The following is a 22,638-nucleotide window of genomic DNA, read 5'->3' as shown; positions in this document are numbered from 1 at the left end:
GGGATTCAAAAAATATATAACGCGGTGGTTGTTTTATCTCGGGTAGGATTCGTCGTCTTGGAGGATAACAGCCCACTGGCGAGAGCCTTGGAGGACAAGAGGCTCCCTGAGACTCTGTTCAGGACGCTCCCGGCAGACAACCACGGTACAACAAGGAACCATTCACTACACACACACATATATATATATATATATATATATATATATATATATATATATATATATATGGCTCTCACTTTATGAATGAAATGATTGCGATTACAAGTAGGATTAAGGTCACACAGCATTCACAGATCACCTTCAGGGCCTTTCACGAGCAGTCGGATTAGGTTCGGCAGAAGGAAATGTGAGCTCCCTGCAGATATCTCCGTCTGGAAAGGACAAACTATCATTAAGTCCCGTCCAAAGACGTAATCATAAAGAGTTGGTCCAAAGAAATTGACAGATCATCAGGTAAACGGCCGACATGAGAGAACAAATTGCCACATAAACTACGATGCGTGAATGAAGAACATCAGACTAGTAGAATACATTTAATTTTGTGCTTCATTCTGCAGATTCATGTCTTTAAAATCAAACAGTTGATCGCAGTTAATTTTTTAAGCCATTGGACCAAACAAAGAATGAATCAACTTCACATTGGTTGTTTAATCCTGCCTGGAATATAATAAAACCAGACTTTGTGTCACGGTATATACACATATTTTTGTACATGTTTTTTGTTTTGGCTCTCACTTTTTGCAGTAGCTAAATGAAATTGGTTGTGTTTAAATTTAGTCAAACTGGCCGCACGAACACAGTCACTAAGCGTTCATAGATCACCCTCAGATCACTGCAGACATCTCAGTCTGGTAGCGACAAATATAGTTAAGGGCTGACTGAATAAGTCCTCTGTTGTATCTTGAGATGAGGTCATGTGTGCCCCCGGGGACATGCATGTGAGTGCGGCTGTGAATGTTTTTTCATGTTTCCTTTATGCTCAAGCTAAGGCTGAACGTCTTTTTAGAGATAATCTTTCAGATGTATTTCTCACTTTCTGCTCTCCTTAGACCTGCACCTGAAACTGTCTCTACCTCGGGGTTACGAGGCCAACCTGCACCCTCTCCTCATCATTGTGTGAGTGTCACAGAACGGGACACGCCAGAGCAGCTGGACTGCCCTGATGTCATGTCACCCGTTCTGCAACCTTGGCCCTTTGGCCTTTTTCCACTCTTCCAAAAACCCCTGACAACTGTCACGGCGCTGGCTCATCCTGTTCGTCCTGTCGCTCAGAGACGGCGTTCCCGGCAGTCAGTCGGTGACCGAGGAATTTGCCCTGGACTGGCCTCAGGTCCTCTCCAGCTCGCAGAATGTGGCCCTGGCCTGGGTGGACGGCCGGAGCGGCGTCGGCCGCGGACAGAGAACCGCCGCTCTGGATCCGCGCAAGCTCGGCGCGCTCCGAGTCAAGGACCTCCTGGGAGTCGTAGAGTCAGTGCGGCTGTTCACCGTCGACACGTGAGAATCACGCCTGTGGATCGATGAACTGAAACGCTTCTTTTATGATGTTTCCACAGGTTGCTGATGCAGCTGCCGTACATCGACGACCGTCGGATGGCCCTCTACGGCAAGGTTACAGCATCTTTCTTTTGTTTTTTAACACTGGAAACTAAATCCCCAGATACTATTGAAGCCATCACATGATTATTTTTCTATCTCCCCCCCCCCAACAGGCCTTTGGTGGTTATTTAACTCTCAAGATGTTAGCGGCGACAGACAAGCTCTTTCAGTGCACAGCAGCCTGGGCACCAATAACTGACTTCAGGCTTTACAGTGAGTCGCGGCCGTTGCATCAACGACCCGTACAGCGGGGCTGTTGAGAATTGTGATTGCGGAACGGAGAAACAGTTTTTTTTTTGGGTACGAATCACGAGTGAAAATGTGTCCCGCTGCTCTCAGGTGCTGCATTCTCAGAGAGATATCTCGGCCTTCCAGCCAAGGAGGAGCACGCGTACTCGGTGAGGCTCTGAAAGACTCATCTGTTCAGGCGTTAATAGGTTTGATAAGTGACTCATTTTGGCTGTGGATTAACACTCACTCGCAAGTTCATTGGCCAGAACGAATGCAGTCTAATACAGCAGTCCTCTGACAAATCCTGTCTTTATGATGTTAAATATGTGTTGATTCAACCTTATGGTCATTTTAGCAGTTTTTAGTTTGCGGTGCAGCTGAATCATTTTTGGACCCGCAACAGTTAATCGATTCGTCGATTAGTAATCGACTACTAACTGAATCGCCGACTATTTTGATCATCGATTAATCGGTTGTTTTTATGAAAAAAAATCTAAATTCTCAGATTTCACCTTTTGTTAATGTAGCAAAACTGAATATATTTGGTTTGTGAACACAACAAAACATCATCTTGGGGGTTTGGGAAACACGATCGACATGTTTCACCATTTTATGGACCAAACAACTAATGGATTAATTGAGAAAAATAATCGGCAGATTAATCGATAATGAAAATAACCGTTAGTTGCAGCCCAAAATATTTTAGCTTTAAACTTAGAGATGTATTATATTGTTTGTCCACCCCATTCGAGCACAGACCTCACTCAGTGTAACGCAGTACAATTCGACCGCAATACACAATCTACAGTCTCCAAGACGACCAACTGACAGCTCTCTGACACAGTTTCAACACAAACTTAAAGACATTGAAACCTTCATGAGGGTGGGGTTTGTTGCAGGGCTGTTGTGCCAGCCCGCATTAGCTGCAGCTCGACAGGTGCACCTACACTGAAGCGCTCACGTTGTCACGGTGGATGTTTTCAGACCGCCTCTTTGCTGGAGGAGGTGAACAAGCTGAAAGATGAGAATTTCCTTATTCTGCATGGAACTGCCGACGGTAAGTTACACTTTCTGCCAAGTTTTAGGGTTGATTTGTCGTTGGGGTTTCCCCCCCCCCCCCATGTTTATTTTCTAATGTATGTTTGTCGGGGGGGGCGGGGGGTTGTTTGGGCCAAAGCGAGGGTCCACTTCCAGCACAGCGCCGAGCTCCTGAGCCGACTGGTGAAGGTGGAAGCCAACTACTCACTGCAGCTGTACCCAGACGAGGGCCACGACCTGAGGGAGCCCCGCAGCGTGCAGCACTTCCAGCGGACAGTGGTGAACTACCTCCACACCTGCCTGAGGCAGAGCGCTCTCCTCGAGCCCGCGGAGCACGAAGACGAGGAAGAGGACTGAGCCCAGAGCTTCCCTCCCCTCCTTCGGGAAGGACTCTCTTCCGACCGCGTGCCATTTTATGCATTGCCTTGGGTCGGACTACCAGGCGCAGGGGCACAGGAGTGGGGACCAAGCGCATCAGAATCACCTCCTACGACTTCTGGAAGAATTGATGTACTGTATACCTTGTCGCACACAATTATTTCTGTTACACTGTATGTTTGAGACGCGGTTTGTTTACAATAATTTTACTCGAGATGATGTGGACCAGAGGACTACAGATTCTGACAAAAAAAAAGTTTACAAAGACTTGAGAACATGCATGTCTTAAACGGCTGCATGGTGTCGATTAGTTTACATTTTATTCTCTGTGTTTTGCAGAGTTTCAATTTATAGATTTACAGCAGATTCCAGTCATATGAAAGTCAAACACTGAATCCAAGAGATTTGAATCCTACAAATGAAGATTAACAGGCAAACTGTTCTTGCCTGGCCTCTGCAGACTTTACAATCTTCAAGATGTGATTATAAAATCTAAGTGTTTATGGGTCTTCTGTACAGTGTGCTCCTGACTTTCTTCCTGACTGTCAGATGAAGCATATTGATCCTTCTAAATGTGCCAAATAAAAGTTTATCCACTGGTTTTTATTCATATTACTTGCATAATGCCATTAAGAATGAGTACTCAGCTAAAACTATGAATGCCACAAGCTTCAATTTCAAGAAATACTACGAGAATCTCTGTCAAGGCCAGTAAAGTAGGTTTCAGTTTTTTTTGTCTTTTGTCTTTTGTTTTTCTTGGCATTTGAGCCATTTCTTGTCGATTGCTGAATTCAGTTATTGCGTTGGACAAACTGTTGAGCCATTATGTTACAATCCACACAGGAATTGGGGTTGACAATCAAGCTGTCGACCAAATCATACTGGTAAACTGCATGCAGGTGGTTTGGAAAATGAATGTCCGACTCAATTAAACAACCAGCTACTCCCCCCCCCCCCCCCCCCCCCCTTCCTGAATTCCTGACAATAAAGTTTGAACTTCTTGTTTTACAGAAAACTTTGTTTTGGTTCCTTCACGAATCATCATCATCATCGTGGCAGTTAATTATGAAACCTATCATGCGTGAAGACACTTAACGTAACTACTGACTCTGATCTCTGCTATTATTGCTCTGACTGGCTGCAGATCAGCTCCACGGGGTCTGAATCACTCTGATCATTTTATAGTTTTATGGTAGTGACACTGATTAAAAGTGAACAATACAATGCTGATAATGAATGTCTAAAACTGCAGCCACTACAGATATGGATCATATATCCTCGCTATTGGGAAAACCTAGCTGATCCTCCTTGTGTCAGGGTTATAATGTTAGTTTAAAAAAAAAAAACACGTAGATTTAACGGTATGAACATATTGGAGTCTGTAGTGTACAGACCGGTGTTTCTATTAGTTTGCCCCTCCCATTTATATCATTGAGGGTAAATGAAATAACAGAAGGACCTCTCTGTATGAAGTATGACCTTAATTATTGTTATTATTTTTATTTGCAGAAATGTTGAATTAGACAGGGTACGTTTTTAGTTTCGTCGCTTGTGTGTACCTGAGTGTATGTAGCCTATGGGATAATTGGCAAAACCCCTCCAAAATAATTGGGTTTTATGTTTCAAGGCTACAATTGAATTCAGTCACCATGTTCCTCATCAATCTTTAATTCCCCATTTTGATATTAATGGACTCTGAGCAGGGCTCAGAGTCCATTGACTCGCATCCACATTACAAGATAACACATAAAAAAACACCTGTTCAGAGTGAACACAAACTTGACAGAACAGATTAGTAAGAGTCCTTTGGACCGTCTGCTTCGTGAACTGCACTCTGAACAGTCTTGTGCAGCAGTTTTTGACTCAACTCTATGTAAAAGAAAGTGCAGTTTTGTTCTTGAACAAACCCCGATCATTCGCTGTCGTCACACACATAGGGTGGGGGGAGCCCCCGTCCAATAGGCGCGCTCCCGGTAGCGCTCCGGCCAATCGGATCCCTCTCTGATGTCGCGTCCGGCCAATCAGCGGGGCCGCTGCGTGCGGGCCCGCATCCCTCTTCAACCTTCCTGCTCTGCGGAGGGGCACCTTCAACCAGCTCCGCGGTGCACAGGCAGCGGCGTCCTCCTCCTCCTACCCGAGTCGTGAGAAACAGAAAACGAGTGGAAAAAATACACGTTCACGATGTCGCTCCTCACGTTCAGCAGGCTGGCGCCCAAACTCCTCAACTCCAAGGTAAAGAAACGTCGACGCCACTTTCTCTCTCTCCGGTCGAGAAACTGGGGACTTTTTTTTTTACCGGGGAAGCTAACGGCTAACGACGGGAGCTAGTTAGCCGTTAGCTTTAGCCCCTTTCCCCGCACCACATTGTGTGAATGCTGTTGGCCAAGTGCGCGGCTCACGACTGATAACTGGACAAATGTTTTTATTTTATCTTTATTGCACGTCTTTTACTTACGTGTTATTATAAATATATTTATATATATATTGGTGCCATGATGTTTGGGTCGTACTGGCTGTGAATGAGTTTGTTAGCTAGCATTAGCTTAAGTCGCGCTGCTCTTTTTTTTGGCTGGCCTGGTATTGGTCACAGGCTGCACATGTTTCTTTAGGACCTCTGTCCAGTTTCCTTATTATTATTATTATTATTATTCATTTTTTAAGGGACTAATGTTGTCGACGGGTTACCAGACACCGTGGTTGCCTCTAAACTCAGTCAACTTCGTGTTTCCTCACCAGCCCCGTTGACCTTCACGTGTAGATTTCAGCCAATCACCTGAGATGTCACATCATTTCACTAAAACAAACCTCTTATGGCTTTTTATATTCTCCTGATTCAAAAGAACAATTGTAATTCAACACTTTGATTCAACACTGGTGACTGTATGGTGTGGATTCAGACATCTCACATCCGCGCAAAGCACCTAATTACTTTTTTTTTAAAAAGTGTGATCAGAAAATTAAACTTGTAATGTTTTAGTTTTCTTTGAGACTCTAACCCACGATCTTACTCCACTGACCTCACGTCTCAACCCCAGACGGCTGACACCTTCACGACCATCACATCAGCTGGTGGTGTCGCCCACTGTTCCTCCTCCTCCTCCTCCATCGCACATAACCAACGACCCAAGTGTTGTTTTCAATATGAACTTCCTTTATCTCTGCACAAACTGAGGGGAGATGTGTCCCAGAGGGTTTTCACTCTTGTAATTAGGGGTTTAAGTGCAGCCAACCTGTGCAACCCTCCTCCGCCTCATCTCTCTTATCAGTCGTAATCTTTGCTCAGGAAATTTATTAGTCAGCTGGTTTTCCCACTTGCATAATATTCTTTGACCATAAAATGTCCTGTTTCTCAACTATTACTGGTGTGATTCAAAGGTGGAGAGTGCACTGGTGTTTGGGTAATTTCACCTTTATTAGAGGCCAAATAAGATTTGAGACAAGTGACACTAAGTGTCTCTTCTACTACTATCTACTAAGTATCTTTTTTAAAGTGCAGATGGAACAAAAAAGGAGTGGCAATGTGTTTAGTGTTGACATAGTAGATTGTTTGGCAACATGTAAATGAAGTGTACAAGTATCGTCATGCGTTTTTTTTTCTTCTTTTCTCCCGTCCGTCGCTTTAACCTTTCTCCCAGAGTTTGGACGTTCTCCAGTGGAAGTTTTGGAGTGACTAAGCGAAGCGCCAGACACTATATATATATAAGACCCTGAGCTGTTACATAATCTCACTCTCAGCGAGAGAGAGAGAGATTTTTAAACGCAATGTTTATTAAGATTTACCAGAGAACATCACGGTCCTCTACAAATGAAATGGGGGAAAAAAACACACAACAACGAGAGAGAGAGAGAGAGAGAGAGAGAGAGAGAGAGAGAGAGAGAGAGAGAGAGAGTGAGTGTGATGTAAGCTTCTACCTTTTGTTTCGTTCAGCCTTGTCGCCCTGTCATCCACCCTGTCATCCACCCACAACCAGTAGTTTTTGAGGGAGTGGAGCCAGCTGTCACCTTTCCCCCAGACTCCTCCCCTCCACCCATTGATAAACGTGATACCCCATCAGAGGAGTCCTGTTACGCTGGTGAGCAGCAGCAGCAGGCTCAACTTCTCACTACTGGGTTTCCGACCATGATCACCATTCTCCAAACACTTTCTCGACCAGGGCGTGTTTAAAAAAAAAATCTGTATTACAGTCTAGTGTTGTCTTGACCAAGTTCCAGCGAGAATATAAGACTTTAAACTCCTCATTAATTGTATAGAAATGTTTTTTTTTTCTGTGTTATGTGTGTTTGTAAATCCTTTGTCCATTCATTTTAGTATTTTGTTAAATAAACATTTGGTCCATAAAATTTCAAAACGCTTGAAAAAAATGCCTGTTTGTCTTCTGGAGCCGAGGAGATGGTGTCATCAACTGTCTTGTTGTGGCTGAAAACCTTAAAATTGTTAAGTTATTTAATAATGTCAAAACATATTTGCTTGAAAAATACCTAGTAGATAATAAAATAAATTCTTAAAATAGATGCAGATTAATTACACATTCACATGGGTCCAAATTACTTATTTTCCTTACATGAAGCAGTTAAGCAACAGACAAACTATCTTAATATCACATTTCAACAAGTAGCAATGAAATTCCAAATGTGTGACTAGTAAGACGGTCGCACTCTGGATTTGAACCTAGGAGCCATGTTGTGGTTGGCCCCTATGTTTTGCCAAGACTTAAATTCAAAAAGAAATTAAAACAATAAGGTTTATTTATTCGTCTATTTATTGTTGCCCCTGACAATAGTGAATGTTGACATTGCAGCAAAATTAATCGAGGCATTGGCCTCATAATTTGCGCAAAACTCGATGCCTCACGAGTGTGAGTCAATCGTTCATATTGACTTTGTAAAAAAAAAAAAAAAAGGTATTTGTATGACTCACGAGAACACGTTCTGTGACAGGGTGAACCTCGTGAGTCAGGTGAGGAATGTCCAATTTAAAGTCTTTGTTCGTCGTGACTTGTTGCAGTTGTATGTTGTGGTCTGCCCAACAGCTGCCTCACAACAACCACCTCGTCCCGTCTCTCTTCAGTCCAGTGAAATGTTTCTATTAGTTATAGTAAAAAATTAACCACCACCCAGTTTAGTACAACAGAGATGAAAATGGGGAGAAAAGTTGAAACCTTTTTTGTTACGATGCCCACAGGAGCCGAGGAAAGAAATAAAGTGATTGGCAATAAAAAGGAAGGAAGGCTTAATTAAAAATCCATAATGGATTGACTGTTCACGGCGAAGTAAAGCAGACGGAAAGAATCTGTAGTTATGATGTGAAGAGATCGAAGTTGAGTTTCTGTATATATGCTTTGAACTGGAGGATTATTAACAATACGTCTTCTGTGTTAACAACATTAAAAGGTTATTTCACCCACAAACTAATTAATTTGAGGTCGCCTTGGAACCTCATTAGCCTAGACACGCGGCAGTGACCGGTTCAGTTGTTGCCATGGTACAAATTCTCAAAACTATATAATTTATTTTATCTGCTCCACAGAATGCCACCTTCCTTGTGGCGGCCAGAAATGCTAGCGCATCAACAACAGTAAGTACGCTCTTATTTTCCGACTTGCTTTTTGTAGTCATCGGACGAGACGGCGCTAATCAGCTTGACGAAGCAGATCCGTTTGTTTCTCCTCTGAAATGTTCCCATTAAGTCGTATTAACCCCAGCTTGCTTTTGACTCTGTGTTTCTACAGAATCTGAAGGATGTCCTGGCCGATCTCATCCCCAAAGAACAGACCAGGATCAAGAACTTCAAACAGCAGTACGGCAAAACCAACATAGGGCAGGTTACTGTTGACATGGTGAGTACCGCCTTGGGATGTTGGGACAAGGTGAATACTTGATAATGGATCAGAACAAACCAGTTAAGACACCTAATGCCATAAGCGTGTGGACTGTCGGCTGCGATGCAGGCGGCCTCACCCCTAATCCCATCTCAGCCTGTCCTGCAGTGTTTACTGTATCAGGTGTCACTGTTCGGTCATGTCTCTCAAAGGCCACGAGTCGAACTGCTTCCTGCCCGACAGACATTTTTCCTGAGTCACTAAAAGCTCTAGTGCACAACTGACAGTTTCAGACTTGCACAACTGCCATGTACTGTACATACACACACACACACCACTGCAACGACTGTGTCATCCTCGTCTGTTTATCCGTCACTTCCCCTCTGACCCCTGGGTCGTTGCCTTGGCACTTACAGAAGAATCACTGGGTCTGTTTCACTTTCAAACAAACTAATAACATTCAGCTGTGGCCTGTTTGTTTTCATGTGAATATATTTATTATTCCTGTTCAAATGCATTCTCTTATTTCAATGCATGGTAAAAGAGGACTTAACTTCAATGGCATTTTTGATTATTTCTTTTCTGTTTCTATAACACACTTCTACGTCAGATATTGATGAAAAAAATCTGCGCCTAATCTAAGCTTCAGAAATATTATGCAGTCGACAAACAGTCAAGTGGACATTTGCTTCTAAAGCCCAGTGTAGCATTAATATGCCAGTGTTATTTAATATCTGTAGTGCTTGTGTTATGTATTTATTTGTTTTTTCCTCCACAGGTCTATGGAGGCATGAGGGGGATGAAGGGTCTGGTGTATGAGACATCCGTTCTGGATCCTGACGAGGTCAGTTTTGGAGCAGGGTCAATGATTCAAATTCAGAACAAAAATTCCTAGATATGTTTCAGGTTATTGAGTATTATGTATTAATCTACTCATCTCTATATAAATCATCTCTCTATACATCTCTATATAAATCATCTCTCTATACATCATCTATACACCCATCTCTTTATCTGTACATGTATTTATACATCTCTATAAATCTATCTATAGATGCAAATCTATGTCTCTATCTATACATCATCTATCTGTACATCTATCTATATATATATCGCTATAAATCTATCTATACACACACACACTCACCAATATTCTTGTTTAAGGCCTGCGTAATGTAAAAAAAAAAATCCTAGTAGCTGATATATAGATATTGGATTTCTTAACCCGCGAGTATCATTATTATTCAGTCTGCTGATGGTCCAGTGTAAAACTGTATGACGGCAGAGAATCTTAGTGTCTGTAGTTTAAACTCTCGGTCCGGTGGAGACCGGTCTGCTTCGTAGGCACTTACCTTGATTGCTTTCTCACTGCAGCCGAGAGCTTTCAGTGGCTGTTAGCAGACATTTGTCGTCCAAATTCATTGGTTCAAGTGGAAGCTCGCCCGCACTTAGTATTTTCCTGTCTTTTCTCTCTCCCTGGATTAACAGGGCATCCGTTTCCGTGGCTACAGCATTCCCGAGTGTCAAGAGTTGCTGCCCAAAGCTCCAGGAGGTGCGGAGCCGCTGCCCGAGGGCCTCTTCTGGCTGTTGGTCACAGGGCAGGTGCCCACCGAGGAGCAGGTGAGTGTGAGAGCAGCGCTGGAGCTGCTGTAGAGTTCTAATGAGGGACGACTGGGCAGCCCTCTGTCTGTGCTGGATTCTCAGAAACACCTCCTCCTCACGCCGCATCATCATCAGGTCGCTCGCTTCACATCGTGTGCGCTTCTTCCTCCAGGTGAACTGGGTGTCCAAAGAGTGGGCGAAGAGAGCAGCACTTCCCTCCCACGTCGTCACCATGCTGGACAACTTCCCCACAAACCTGCACCCCATGTCTCAGTTCAGCGCGGCCATCACCGCTCTGAACAGCGAGAGCGGCTTCGCGCGGGCTTATTCCGAGGGCGTCCACAAGTCTAAGTACTGGGAGGTGAGTTTACGTATATGAGCACTACGGTCTCGCAGAGCTGCTGGTATGTCATCGCTCTTTCCTGATCTTTTTTTTTTTTTTTTACATTGCCGCTTGTAGTTTGTCTACGAAGACTCCATGGACTTGATCGCCAAGCTGCCGTGCATCGCCGCCAAGATCTACCGCAACCTGTACCGTGAGGGCAGCAGCATCGGAGCCATCGACTCCAACCTGGACTGGTCCCACAACTTCACCAACATGCTGGGCTACAGTGAGCAGCAGTTCACCGAGCTGATGAGACTCTACCTCACCATCCACAGGTGCAAAAACAAAACTTCCTAATAAATTAAAAGAAGCTTTAAATTTAAGTGTCTCAACATTTTCTGAGGGTTTATGCTTCAGTTCTGTTTCGAGTCACATTGTGATCATTTGTTTGTTCAGTTTTTAATGAAGCTTAAATGTCTTTAAGGCAAATATTTGAGAAACACTGCAAACATTTGCCTACTATTTATTTAGTCTCTCTGCTGTGAAGGAGGTGTGAAGTGACTCTATCGTAGTGAATTTTTCAGTAACTGTACCACACGGGAATACATCCAGTATCCTCACCAATCAATAATATATATTAATTTATACTTATAGTTTATAAAATGTTTGTTCTCCTGTTTTATACTCTTTATTCTTATTCTTATTTTGGAAGGATTGACGTTTTGTTTCTTCTAATTTCGTTGACAATTAAGGGATTGTGATATTTAACATTAATAACATTTATACAAACAGCTGAGACACAAAAAGTTTGATAAAAGATTAATGACCGCTCGTCACTTTGAGGCATGTGACTGAGCCACAACGTTCAACAAAAACTTGAGTTTTGCAGTTGAATGGACATAATTTTAATCTTGGGATAAAATTTGAAAATATTCCTCTTTTTTTTTGCAACGTCACAGTGATCATGAAGGAGGCAATGTCAGTGCCCACACCAGCCACCTGGTGGGCAGCGCCCTGTCCGACCCCTACCTGTCCTTCAGCGCCGCCATGAACGGTCTGGCTGGTCCCCTGCACGGCCTGGCCAATCAGGTTTGTCCCTGAGCAAATGCAACATTTTCACCCCTGTCATGATGTAGAAAATGCAGTTTTCTGGTTTTTAAAGTGTCCGTTGTAAAATGTCCTGTGTTTGAATTTGACAGAAATAAGACATTTTTAATAAAAAGGCACAGAAGAACAGATTATATCAAGGAAAAGTCTCTCTGTACTGTGGTGATATTTGGAGTAAATGATAACCGTGTGTAGTGACAAGAAACCATTTTGAATTTCTCCCGCGTCTCACAGGAGGTGCTGGTGTGGCTGACCGCCCTGCAGAAGGAGATGGGAGGAGAGGTGTCTGATGAGCTGATGAGGGATTACATCTGGAACACACTCAAGTCCGGAAGGGTAAAGAACACTTTAGAAAGAAAAGAACAGTTACTTCTATCAATTCCATTGTCACACTCAAATTCTGCGTTTTCCGGGTAAACCTGAATGTCAGGGGCCACATGCCATGCATTTTATATATAATTATATATAATTGTAAAGGTTTCATAACTGTTCCAAAAAGGCTACGAGAAGATTCCAAGTGATAGAGGTTTGAGGATGATTTGCCCCCTCTCTCGGCTGTAGGTGGTGCCAGGTTACGGCCACGCTGTCCTGAGGAAGACGGACCCGCGCTACACCTGCCAGCGCGAGTTCGCCCTGAAGCACCTGCCCAACGACCCCATGTTCAAGTTGGTCGCCCAGCTTTACAAGATTGTGCCCAATGTGCTCTTGGAGCAGGGCAAGGCCAAGAACCCCTGGCCCAATGTGGACGCCCACAGCGGAGTGCTGCTGCAGGTGAGACGGGGGTTTCAAATCTTGCATTCGTCACAGATGTAGCAGCAAACTCTACGGCGGAGTATCAGGGGCCACACTGAGGGAGAAAAAACTGGAGACTTTGATAACAAAGTCGTACATTTTTGAGAATAAAGTTGTAATAGTACGAGAATAAAGTCGTACTATTACAAGACAAAGAAGTCAATATTGCAAGATAAATCATAATATTATGAGAGTAAACTCGTAATTTTACCAGAATAATGTTAATTTTTTACTCATAATATTATGACTTTATTCTCATAATATTATGACTTTATTCTCATAATATTATGACTTTATTCTCTTAATATAACGACTTTATTCCAATAATATTACGACTTTATTCCAATAATATTACGGCTTTATTCCAATAATATTACGGCTTTATTCCAATAATATTACGACTTTTTCCACGTACATTTTCAACTTTATTCTCATAATATCACAACTCTATTCTCTGAAGTCTCACTTTGATAAGTTTCCCTCGATGTGGCCCTAAAATTCACAGATCCTGACACATCCTTTTATTTATTTTCTCTGCTGTCTTCAGTATTATGGGATGACTGAGATGAACTACTACACGGTGCTGTTCGGCGTGTCCCGGGCCCTCGGCGTGCTCGCCCAGCTGGTGTGGAGTCGAGCCCTGGGCTTCCCCCTGGAGCGCCCCAAGTCCATGAGCACCGACGGACTGATGACCCTGGTGGGAGCCAAGTCGGGCTGAGGAGACCACCACCACCACCTGACAGGAGCTGGGGGGGTCAGTGTGTGTGAAGGGTGGGGCGGAGGTGGAAACATCCCAAAAAAAAAGGAAAAAAAAAAAGGCAGACATAAGTTCAGTTGACCCCTCAACCCCCCCACCTCCCCACCCCATGTCGTATCCAACCCCAGGGGGGATTCAACAGGATTCAGAGAGACAGTTCACTTTTAATGTCATGTCACAGAAGAAGGGCCTTTTTAAAATCGCCACACCGTTAGTTTGTTTGAGTGTATTTAGTTTAAACCACTGAAGATTTTTTTTTTCCCCGCCACGTCTCCGTATTCAGAAAACATGCTTCATACGCAAACGTGTAAACCCGTCGTAGGCTCAAACACTGTACTATTGTAAAGTCTAATAGCATCGCTAAGATATCGACCTGTCGTGGGTCTGAACTAAGAAGAGGCAAGTTGGCAATCAAAGGGAATCGTGGCAGTGAATTGCACTTGTTTGTATTTGCTCCAGTTCAGTACCTGACTCAACCTTTTGTTGCTTTTGGCTAATGCAGTGATTTGTTCTAGAGGAGACTCCTCCCCCCTCTCCCCCTACCCCACAAGTTAAGACTCTAACCTTTGTTTTCCTTCTATGCAACAATTCCCAGACGTTGTCCCGCCCGGTCCATCGGCGCGTTTCACTCCCGTTTATGAACACTCCAGTTTAGGAAAAAGAAAAGTACAATTACCAAACAAGATGAACGAGGGCGTGATTGATAAGTTCCTCTCCTACATCTACACACATCTTCCCCTTATCGTCTGCTGTCAGATCTCGTCAACGGTCTCCAGATGTGGTTGTGACGGTAACCACTAACCAATAAGAAGGGGGGGGGGGCATCATCCCCCTGGTGTGTTGCCGTATCCGTCGTCACGGACGTCTTTAGGTCGACAAGCCCTGGAGTCGGAGGGAGGCAGCGAAACAGACGTTAATAACTTTCTTGCGTCCTCTCTGCAAAGAATTGGAAGCGCGTCTCCTTCAACCTTTTAGTCCATGAACATGTCGATCACCACTCGGAACAAAAATCATAATACCGGTTAAAAGATACTGCCCCTTTAAATCTTCAGTCTCTCTCTTCTCTCCTCCTCCCAACAGTAGTTGTTTTTCTTTTTTAAATGATGACCTGTATTTTACCTCTATGATCAAAATAACTGTCCCGTCTGTTTTCGTAAAGTCGCTAATACTAATATTAATACAGTTTTGAGCACAGGGTGTTGTGATTGGCAGCCTTAAGAGCAAGCTTGACTTCTGGTGAAGTTCCCGTCTTATCTAAGTGATGTGTTTGTCAGTCGAGTCCCCACAGGAAGCGCTTCGAACATCAAATACTCCAAAATGAGCACTTGCTTGATTGGATTTCCTTTTTTCTTTAGACGTAGACGACCCCCTCCCTCCCCCTCCAGGATGATTGTAACCCCCTCCCCTTTTTTTCTTTGGGTGTTGAATATGTATAAAACTATAATCTTTGGGTTTCTCATGTTGTGGTTTTATTTATACTTTGTGTACATAGGTATATATATATATATGTATATGTATAGCTTGAATGTATGAGCTTGTAATTGCCACAACGATTTTTCCATAAGTTTTATCCACAGTGTCTTTGTCTCTCACTGGGTCACTGTGGAAATTCTGACGACGACGAACAAAAAAAGAAAAAGAAAACTGCAGCTTAATTGTAATAACGTAGATTCATTTTTCCTCGCCCACTGTAGCTCTGTGGGCTTTAGCCGGTGCTGTTTTTATTTGTTTCAGGTGTTTTTCACTTGAATGTGTCAAGCTTGCTCTTAACCTCTGGGTTTGTCAACACTCCATTTTTTTTGCGTGTAGTTTTATAGTTCCTGCGTCGTTCAAACTGCTCGTGGTTTCACTCGGACGCTTCGCTCCGCCTCCGTCTTCCGTCGCGGCTCTTGTCGCACGCGTCTCGTGTTTTACCGTACTTCTTCTTCTTCTTCTGCTCGGTGAGCAGGTTTATTTTGATCGTAGAGGAGCCAAATAAAAGGTCGTTCACAGTAACCTGGGGTGAATTCAAGTGCAGGTGGATTCGGTAGGAGAAACACTATTAAGGGGGAGGGAAATGGGGTCTGGACGGGTCGAATGGGAGAGAAAAGCCTGAGGAGCAAATATTGGAAAAAAAAAAAACCTAACAAAAAATGAAAAATAAAGGTTTTTATTAACACTCGGTTTGGTCAGGGGTTTTTTTTCTTCTTCCTGTCATTGCCTGTAACACGATGAAGGTCGTTCTGATACTGTATGTGAACTGAAGGACAATGAGAACCGTAAATAATTAAACCAATGAAGGCTGCTTCAAAGCTCCTGGTGGTGTCACCTGTTTGCTTTTCTATGACTTTTATAGGTCTGCAACCATTAACGATTATTTTCATAATCGATTAATCTGTCAATTATTTTCTCGATGAAACGATTAGTTTGGTCCATAAAATGGTGAAAAATGTTGATCGTGTTTCCCAAAACCCCAACATGACGACTGACAGGATCAAGGAGGAAGATGTGTCCAAAGACCCTCCTCTCCCTGTATGTCGCTGTTATTAATAACTGGCCCACATACCATCGACCCACTCTGGTTACTTTCCAGTCCGCCGGCCTGCCTTGTTGTAGAGCCGTGACCACCGTCCTGTCACTGGGCCCTTCTTTCTGCCGTGTGTGTAAGTGTTTTAAACACAATTGTAAAGTGAAGGTTGCTGCAGGTGGAGAAAAAGGTTGAAGAACAAGTACACAAAGGAATCACTCCTCACAAAGTTAACTTATACCTGCTTTTTTATTTAAATAAATGCTTTAACATACACCCACAGTATTTACAGATACGTTTGAGCTCGCGAGATAAAAAGCAACAGGGGCTGCAAAAATCTATGGCAAGTGATGATCTACATCTTTGTTGACTGTACGTACAGTACGAGGCCGCCGCTGTTGAACCAGGGGTGATTTTTGTACGCCTGCAAATTTTGACAGATCATGTGGAAAAAAGTGGGTAATGAAAGCTATAGAACACTTTCTTCCTAAATTCTTCTGTTCTTGCCGTTGTCTTCTAAAATATTTTTGCAACGATGACAACAGAGCTTGGCATGAACTTCGGTGTGTAAGCTGCATACTGTAATAAACACAGACTCAGGGAGGAGACGCATGACGACACATCAAGCCTGAATCACTGGACAGCAGGAAAAATATGATATAAAATATAGACTTAACCTGCTTTGAAATATAACACTTAAAACAGCATTTAAAAATATTTTAATAAGTACTTTTTTTTGTTTGTTTATAATGTAACAGAGATTCACAGGCCCACTCGGATTGAACATTCTTCATGCAGTGATTAAATATCTCTTCATTTTCCAAATCACCTTGTTGACAGAGAAAATTCAAACAAGGTCAATATCCACATTTGAAAACCACAGTAAGAGTTTCTGTTGGAAACGTGAGACGTGAAATGAAATGATTAGACTTTAACCAGGAAGGTCACACGACGAATGACTTGCTCCGTTGACCTTCTGGAACAATCTGTGTATTCACGAGGCCCTTTGTCGTGGAATAAACCGATATGAAATATTACTCCCGACGAAATGCAGTCGTGACCTAAACAACGGGAACTGTGTCGTCTTTGTTCGTTACACGATGCATGATGAAAATAAATAAAAGCCTTTCAAGAATAACCATGAAACCCACAGACGATGATGAACGATAAGGTTTTATTCTACAGCCCGCCGAAGTGTTTCATACTGAGTTTACTTGTTCTGACGTCTGATTTCATGGATCTTGATTTTTATTTAAATCCGACCTATTTCAGGGACTTATTTCTTTGATTGAATCCAAAGGTTTGCTGAAAATTTGATGTTTGATTATTATAACTCTGATCTAATCAGATAACCATCAATATATATATGCCATTATTTGTAATTACCACCTTTGGACAAAGATTGTTTTCTATTGATTTTTTTTGACTGCACGCTGAGTCGTATCATGTCCCTAGCACGACTCTTAAAGGTGTCGATGTTCACAAACGGCACAGTGCCGTGTGGTGCGTCCCCACCATTATGGTTTTTTTTACCCGACAGCTAGCGGACCATGAGGAAACATTCGCTGATTTTTACAAAACGTGTGTTGCTTTAAAATCACTTCCTGCCCCTTTCACTTTCACCTTTTCAACCCAAACTACATATATTATCAAATATAAACTTGTGCTTAACTTTTTATTTTACATCAACCGCAACATTTTTGTTGTTCTAATCCACTTCACAGTGTTTCACAGTTCTCTCCTGCGTCTCCATAGAATCATATAGGCTCTCTCTGTTTGTTACCCAACAGTTACAACAACTAGTGCCGGGCTGTAGAATAAGACGTTATTAAAATTGGCTGACCCAGTTTCAAATGTCAAAAAAAACCACGTCACAGCACAGCAGCCAAGATAAAACTAAAATTCCCAAAAGTCGAGGTTAAACGAAGCCACGGCCACAACTCGTGTTGCACGTCCACAAGTTTGTCGCAGCAAAGTGACGACGTGTCCCAGACATGGCACATTTCATCTCAATCCCAATAAAACAAGTTTGCATATAACCACTGATGAATACATAAAAGAAAAAATAGTTTTTTGCACCAGGTTCTCCAATATGCGTCATTAAAACTCCCGTTTGAATTCAAAACAAGTGGTGAAGGCAGAAAACATATTTCCTAAAAACAGCTGATTAAAGTGCTGAAGTTAAACCTTAAAAAATTGGAAAGTGTCGACGTGACGAGTGACTGTGACGCTGAACGATAAGATCTGAGCGGACGTCTGGATCAAAAAAAGCTTCTGTGTCTTCTAGGAAAAAAAATATAAATAAATAAAAAGGGTGTTTTGTTCAGCGTTGCTATGCTGCTCGTATAAAAATATGAGTCGCCGCTTCCATCGCTAACGGGATGTTGCATTGATTTACTGCTTCGTTTACATAAACACAGTATGTAGAACTGGGATCCTCCTGCCAGACAAAGATCCCTTCGGTGGAGGTAGACAGACTTTACACAAGGAGGAGGGAGACCAGCAAGAATTATTAATATTCCAACAGAATGCTTACAACAGTGGGATGTCTAACATCTTCAGGCGCCGCTGATGGTGTCTTCAGAGCGAGGGGGGAGGTGATTATGCAGCATTGTGTAGGTTATGTTTGGCTGAAGGGAATAAAAGGTCGGTGTGTAGCTTTAAGGCCCTGATGAAGGAACAAACGCGACAGTGGCCGAGATCACGTCTGATGCACCTCGTGGAACATCAACTCGCGCGGGATACGAGTCTCTGGGCCGAACAGCTTGCAGGCGCGCCGCTCGAACGCCGTGACGTTCTGCTTGACGACCTCGTCGAAGAACATGGTGGCTAGCTGGGAGTGCAGCAGGGAGCGGAACTCAAAGGAAATCTGTTGGACGACACCAAAGTCACAATCCATCAAGGACGGGAGAGGGTGGACAACACACAGTGGGGTCCAAACGTCTAAGACTTGTATTGTTTCATGTCTTTATGACGAAGATGAAGCTAAGTTAGCGCAACACGCTTTATGCTAAGCTAAGTGTAGCTTCATAGTTCCTATACAAACATGAGAGTGGTATCAATCTACTCTACAAATAAAACATTTTCCCCCAAAGTGTCAAACTGTTGTTTTGATCAAACTAAATATGCATCAAGAGGGGCGGAGGGTGTGATACACACTTTATTGTGTAGAAAGCGAGCTGCAAGCTACTTACAGAAAAGTCTACGGTGCAGGTGCGAGGGTAACCGGGAATGCCGGGACTGAAGCGCCATATTGTCTCCAGGTGATTGAACAGCTTTCCGTCTGTACACACTGCCTACGATCACAGAGAAGATAAATTCTGATCAGAAACAGGACCTTTAAAGAACGTTTTAAAGTATAAAAAAATAATCTGCTATGCCTAATATTTAGTTTAACATTGTTTACCCCCCAAAAAAGTTTTTAAAAAAACCCCTGAAATTGGGCTGGAAACCATCCACTCTCTCTCCTTCACTGAGGAATTCTGAGACTATGGATATTCATGATATGCAAATAAGTCAGGCCACACCCACCACAGCTGCTGCCGCTAGGTTAACCGGTGGAAGAATGTGCGCAACAAGATGACTGAGCGGCAACTTCGGCGAGATGCAGCCATAAAACTTTCACGAACTGCTAATGCTAACGCTAACTGTCCGGTGACACACCTGCCGTCCTCTTGCTGCCTCTGCTGCACTGGAAGTTTCTGGTTTCTTTGCCTCACATTTGCATATTCAACAGCGATTGTTTTTCTGAATTTATGAATTGCAGAGAAGTGACACAGAAATCTCTTCCTCCAGGAGAGGTATGTGAAAATGCCTCTATAGTGACAACATTTGCTCTTTTCCTACCCTAAGTCCCTATAGTCAATGTCAGACATGTTAGAGGAGAGAAACAGAATAGTGGACGGGGACTTGCTCACACTTACTTTGACAAGATGCGGCCGGACGTTAGTGATCATGGACGTGTATCTCTCCACCATCGGAGGGAATCCCACTTCCAGCTGTGCTTTAGAGTGGCCCGCTCGTTTCATGATGGTCTGGGACTTCTTACACCAGGGCACGAAGAGCTTGTAGTCGTCCACGTTGGCCACCACATCGTACATTTCCTGCATGGAATACCTAAGATGACAAGAATTACAGAATTAAGTACTGTAAAAAAAAAAAATTAAAAAAAAACCCCACTCAAAGATATAGTTAATATTATCGTGACGGAACGTTACCCGAGTATCCTGCGCTCGGAGTACTCCTTCCTTTTGTTGGTGAAGCTGATGAAGTGTCGGCTCTGGGGTGCGGTCGCCATCGTGTCCCAGTCTTGGAGGCAAAGCACTCGGGGAGTTCTCGTCATCAAAATGCCACACGATGACAAGTGTCTGCAAAAGGTCAAACAACAAGAACAAAAATAATCTCCGGTGAGCCACAATCTGGAACATGCACAACAAACAACAACAACAACGACGACAACAAAGTAAAGGCCCCCTGTGATCCAATTTCCAGCTACTGAAGTCAATACACACAATGTGCTGGAGTCAGGACGGACGTTCTGTGTTGTGACAGTGCTGCTGGTGTTTTCTGAGATGTGTGAATAGCTAATATGTCATTGTATCACCCACCCACGCACGTCGCACCACTTACTAATGTGTTTTCCCAATAAGTCGCCTGTGGAATCCGGACACATGTTCAATGACTGCTGGCTGACGTGCGTGAATAAATGAAAGTAAGTTCACGAGCTGCCAAAAATCAATATCACAATATTGCAGGAGCGTTCTTCAATAACAACACTTATGACAATAAGTGTGTTTGGTCGTTGTGACGTGTGGTGTTCTCTTCGCCGTCTTTGTGCTCAACTTCATCATTGTATGATGACATAATAAGTCTGTTTTGTAGGTGCTGCAACTAACAGATTGTTTTCCTTATCGATTAATCTGTCGATTATTTTCTCGATTAATTTAAATTAAAGTTTTGTTTCGTCCACACACCAAAAGCATTTAGTTTATTGCCGTAGAGGAGCAAAGACACGAGAAAATGTTCACATTTAAGAAGCTGAAATTGGAGAATTTTGACTTTTTTTCTTCACCGATCAACTGATGCAGGCTCTAATGTTTGGTGATATTATGTTCAATGATAACTTGTTACCATCTGACCTCGAATATCCAAACCTCTTCCCCACTGTTGGAACGTTGCCAGGTGTTTTATTCACAGATAGATTCAGATTTTGTGTGTATTTGGGGTTCACTTCCTGTGTGTTAGCAGTTAGCATCACACACCCACGACTGTCTCACCGATACGGTGCGACTATGTGAGATGGGGAAATACTTTCGGTTTTCAGACCTGGCTGTTGGCACGGGTTTAACCAGCCCCTTTTGCAAACGACTGTGATACTCTTCTCTCATGTCGTGGTGTCAGTCCCGGTGTGTGGCGGCACTCGCCGGTCGTCATGGTAATAACACTGATAACAATAACCCCCGGCTCACCTGATGTCCTGTCGCAGGCATCCCCCCGCCGCCGCGGCGGCGCGACACGAGCGAGGTGAGCCAGTGGCGATCTGCAGGAAGTCGCTGAACGTCCGCACGCCCATGGGCAACCGCCGGGCACCGGACGAGGCTGCCATCGCACCGGCCGACCCCCGTTCGAGGGGTGCGAGATCCCGCGGGAGCGAGAAGCTGAGCCCCGGGGTCGGCTCCGAGAGCAGGCGGCGGCGGAGGGTCAAGGGTACTAGTCCAAAAAAAAACCTTGCTCCAGTCAGGGGGTGTATACGAGCACACGGAGCGGTAGTTGAACGCCTCGCGGGAGGGGGAACGACAAGGTAGTCGACACGCTTCGCTCGAACTGTGTCTCCGTCAACCTAGCTAACGTTAGCTAGCACAACGTTAGCCCGTTGGCAAACGAAGGCGACGTTCCGCCGCGCCCCTCTTGTCTTTTCGGCAAGACTCACATCACGTGACGTTTCGAGCCCCCGAAACGAACTGAACTTGAATTATTTAGGCGAGTTTCTGGTTTGGAGAACGTTCAAACGTCGCCGAGCCGCCCAACGACCTTCTGACGCCGCATCAAACGCCGGTGGGACAAACTGGTGCTTTCTTCTCTCTGCGTCGGGCGGCGGTTTAGCCCCAACAACGGCTCTGCGGTGAAATGCTGCCCCCTACCGCGTCGGAGGTTAACGACAGATTTAGAATGTTACAAAAAAATCTATTTTATCATCTTGCGATGTATATATACATCAATATATATACACATATCTATGGACCCCCGTAAAATAGCATCTTTTAATTAATTGTGAAATAGTCAATGGTTTATATCTGTTTAACTCTCCCTATACACCCAGTGTCCACTTTATAAGGGACAGAGGTGGTAAATAAATTATGTATATTTTTAGCACTGAGGTGTTTTATTAATATTCCGACCCTCTCATGTATGTAAAAAGAGAGAATAAGACAAATATTATAAGCACAAAAACCCTTAATATGACTTCAGAAAAGATAGATAGATAGAT

The 22,638-nt window shown here is 43.5% G+C and overlaps 3 protein-coding genes across 4 annotated transcripts in view; 2 read left to right on the top strand and 1 right to left on the bottom strand.

Annotated features, from left to right (window-relative positions):
• LOC118317402 (inactive dipeptidyl peptidase 10) overlaps positions 1–4,217 on the top strand; it is a 28,073-nt gene extending 23,856 nt beyond the window's left edge. For both annotated transcript variants that reach the window (XM_047331280.1, XM_047331281.1), the window contains 8 exons: positions 47–145; positions 1,050–1,116; positions 1,273–1,467; positions 1,554–1,608; positions 1,710–1,809; positions 1,936–1,994; positions 2,812–2,884; positions 3,005–4,217. In XM_047331280.1, coding sequence (XP_047187236.1) covers positions 47–145; positions 1,050–1,116; positions 1,273–1,467; positions 1,554–1,608; positions 1,710–1,809; positions 1,936–1,994; positions 2,812–2,884; positions 3,005–3,222 — 866 coding nt within the window. In that variant the 3' untranslated portion in view covers positions 3,223–4,217. The remainder of the gene's footprint in view (positions 1–46; positions 146–1,049; positions 1,117–1,272; positions 1,468–1,553; positions 1,609–1,709; positions 1,810–1,935; positions 1,995–2,811; positions 2,885–3,004) is intronic.
• Positions 4,218–5,308: 1,091 nt separating this feature from the next.
• On the top strand, positions 5,309–15,940 carry cs (citrate synthase). Its single transcript, XM_035644242.2, has 11 exons — positions 5,309–5,475; positions 8,771–8,818; positions 8,973–9,080; positions 9,841–9,906; positions 10,551–10,682; positions 10,837–11,025; positions 11,125–11,324; positions 11,949–12,078; positions 12,331–12,432; positions 12,658–12,867; positions 13,436–15,940. Exons 1-11 carry the CDS (start codon positions 5,425–5,427, stop codon positions 13,604–13,606), a joined length of 1,407 nt encoding a protein of 468 aa, XP_035500135.1. The 5' UTR covers positions 5,309–5,424; the 3' UTR covers positions 13,607–15,940.
• A 441-nt stretch (positions 15,941–16,381) lies between these two features.
• coq10a (coenzyme Q10A) lies at positions 16,382–22,246 on the bottom strand. The gene is made up of 5 exons (XM_035644244.2): positions 21,620–22,246; positions 20,369–20,518; positions 20,075–20,267; positions 19,346–19,447; positions 16,382–19,020 (listed from the first exon to the last, which is right to left on the bottom strand). Exons 1-5 carry the CDS (start codon positions 21,754–21,756, stop codon positions 18,853–18,855), a joined length of 750 nt encoding a protein of 249 aa, XP_035500137.2. The 5' UTR covers positions 21,757–22,246; the 3' UTR covers positions 16,382–18,852.
• Positions 22,247–22,638: the final 392 nt, after the last annotated feature.

This window comes from Scophthalmus maximus, chromosome 3 (genome assembly GCF_022379125.1).
Source record: "Scophthalmus maximus strain ysfricsl-2021 chromosome 3, ASM2237912v1, whole genome shotgun sequence".
NCBI lineage: Eukaryota > Metazoa > Chordata > Actinopteri > Pleuronectiformes > Scophthalmidae > Scophthalmus > Scophthalmus maximus.
Note: the sequence above shows the minus strand (reverse complement) of the source record. Positions and strands in the feature narration are given on the sequence as shown.

Coding starts and splice junctions, on each gene's coding strand:
- cs (XM_035644242.2), top strand. CDS start 5,425: ATGTCGCTCCTCACGTTCAGCAGGCTGGCGCCCAAACTCCTCAACTCC. Junction 11,325..11,948: donor CTCTACCTCACCATCCACAG/GTGCAAAAACAA, acceptor GCAACGTCACAG/TGATCATGAAGGAGGCAATG. Junction 12,868..13,435: donor ACAGCGGAGTGCTGCTGCAG/GTGAGACGGGGG, acceptor TGCTGTCTTCAG/TATTATGGGATGACTGAGAT.
- coq10a (XM_035644244.2), bottom strand. CDS start 21,756: ATGGCAGCCTCGTCCGGTGCCCGGCGGTTGCCCATGGGCGTGCGGACG. Junction 19,448..20,074: donor TCCGGCCGCATCTTGTCAAA/GTAAGTGTGAGC, acceptor CTGTGATCGTAG/GCAGTGTGTACAGACGGAAA. Junction 19,021..19,345: donor CCTGCACCGTAGACTTTTCT/GTAAGTAGCTTG, acceptor GTCGTCCAACAG/ATTTCCTTTGAGTTCCGCTC.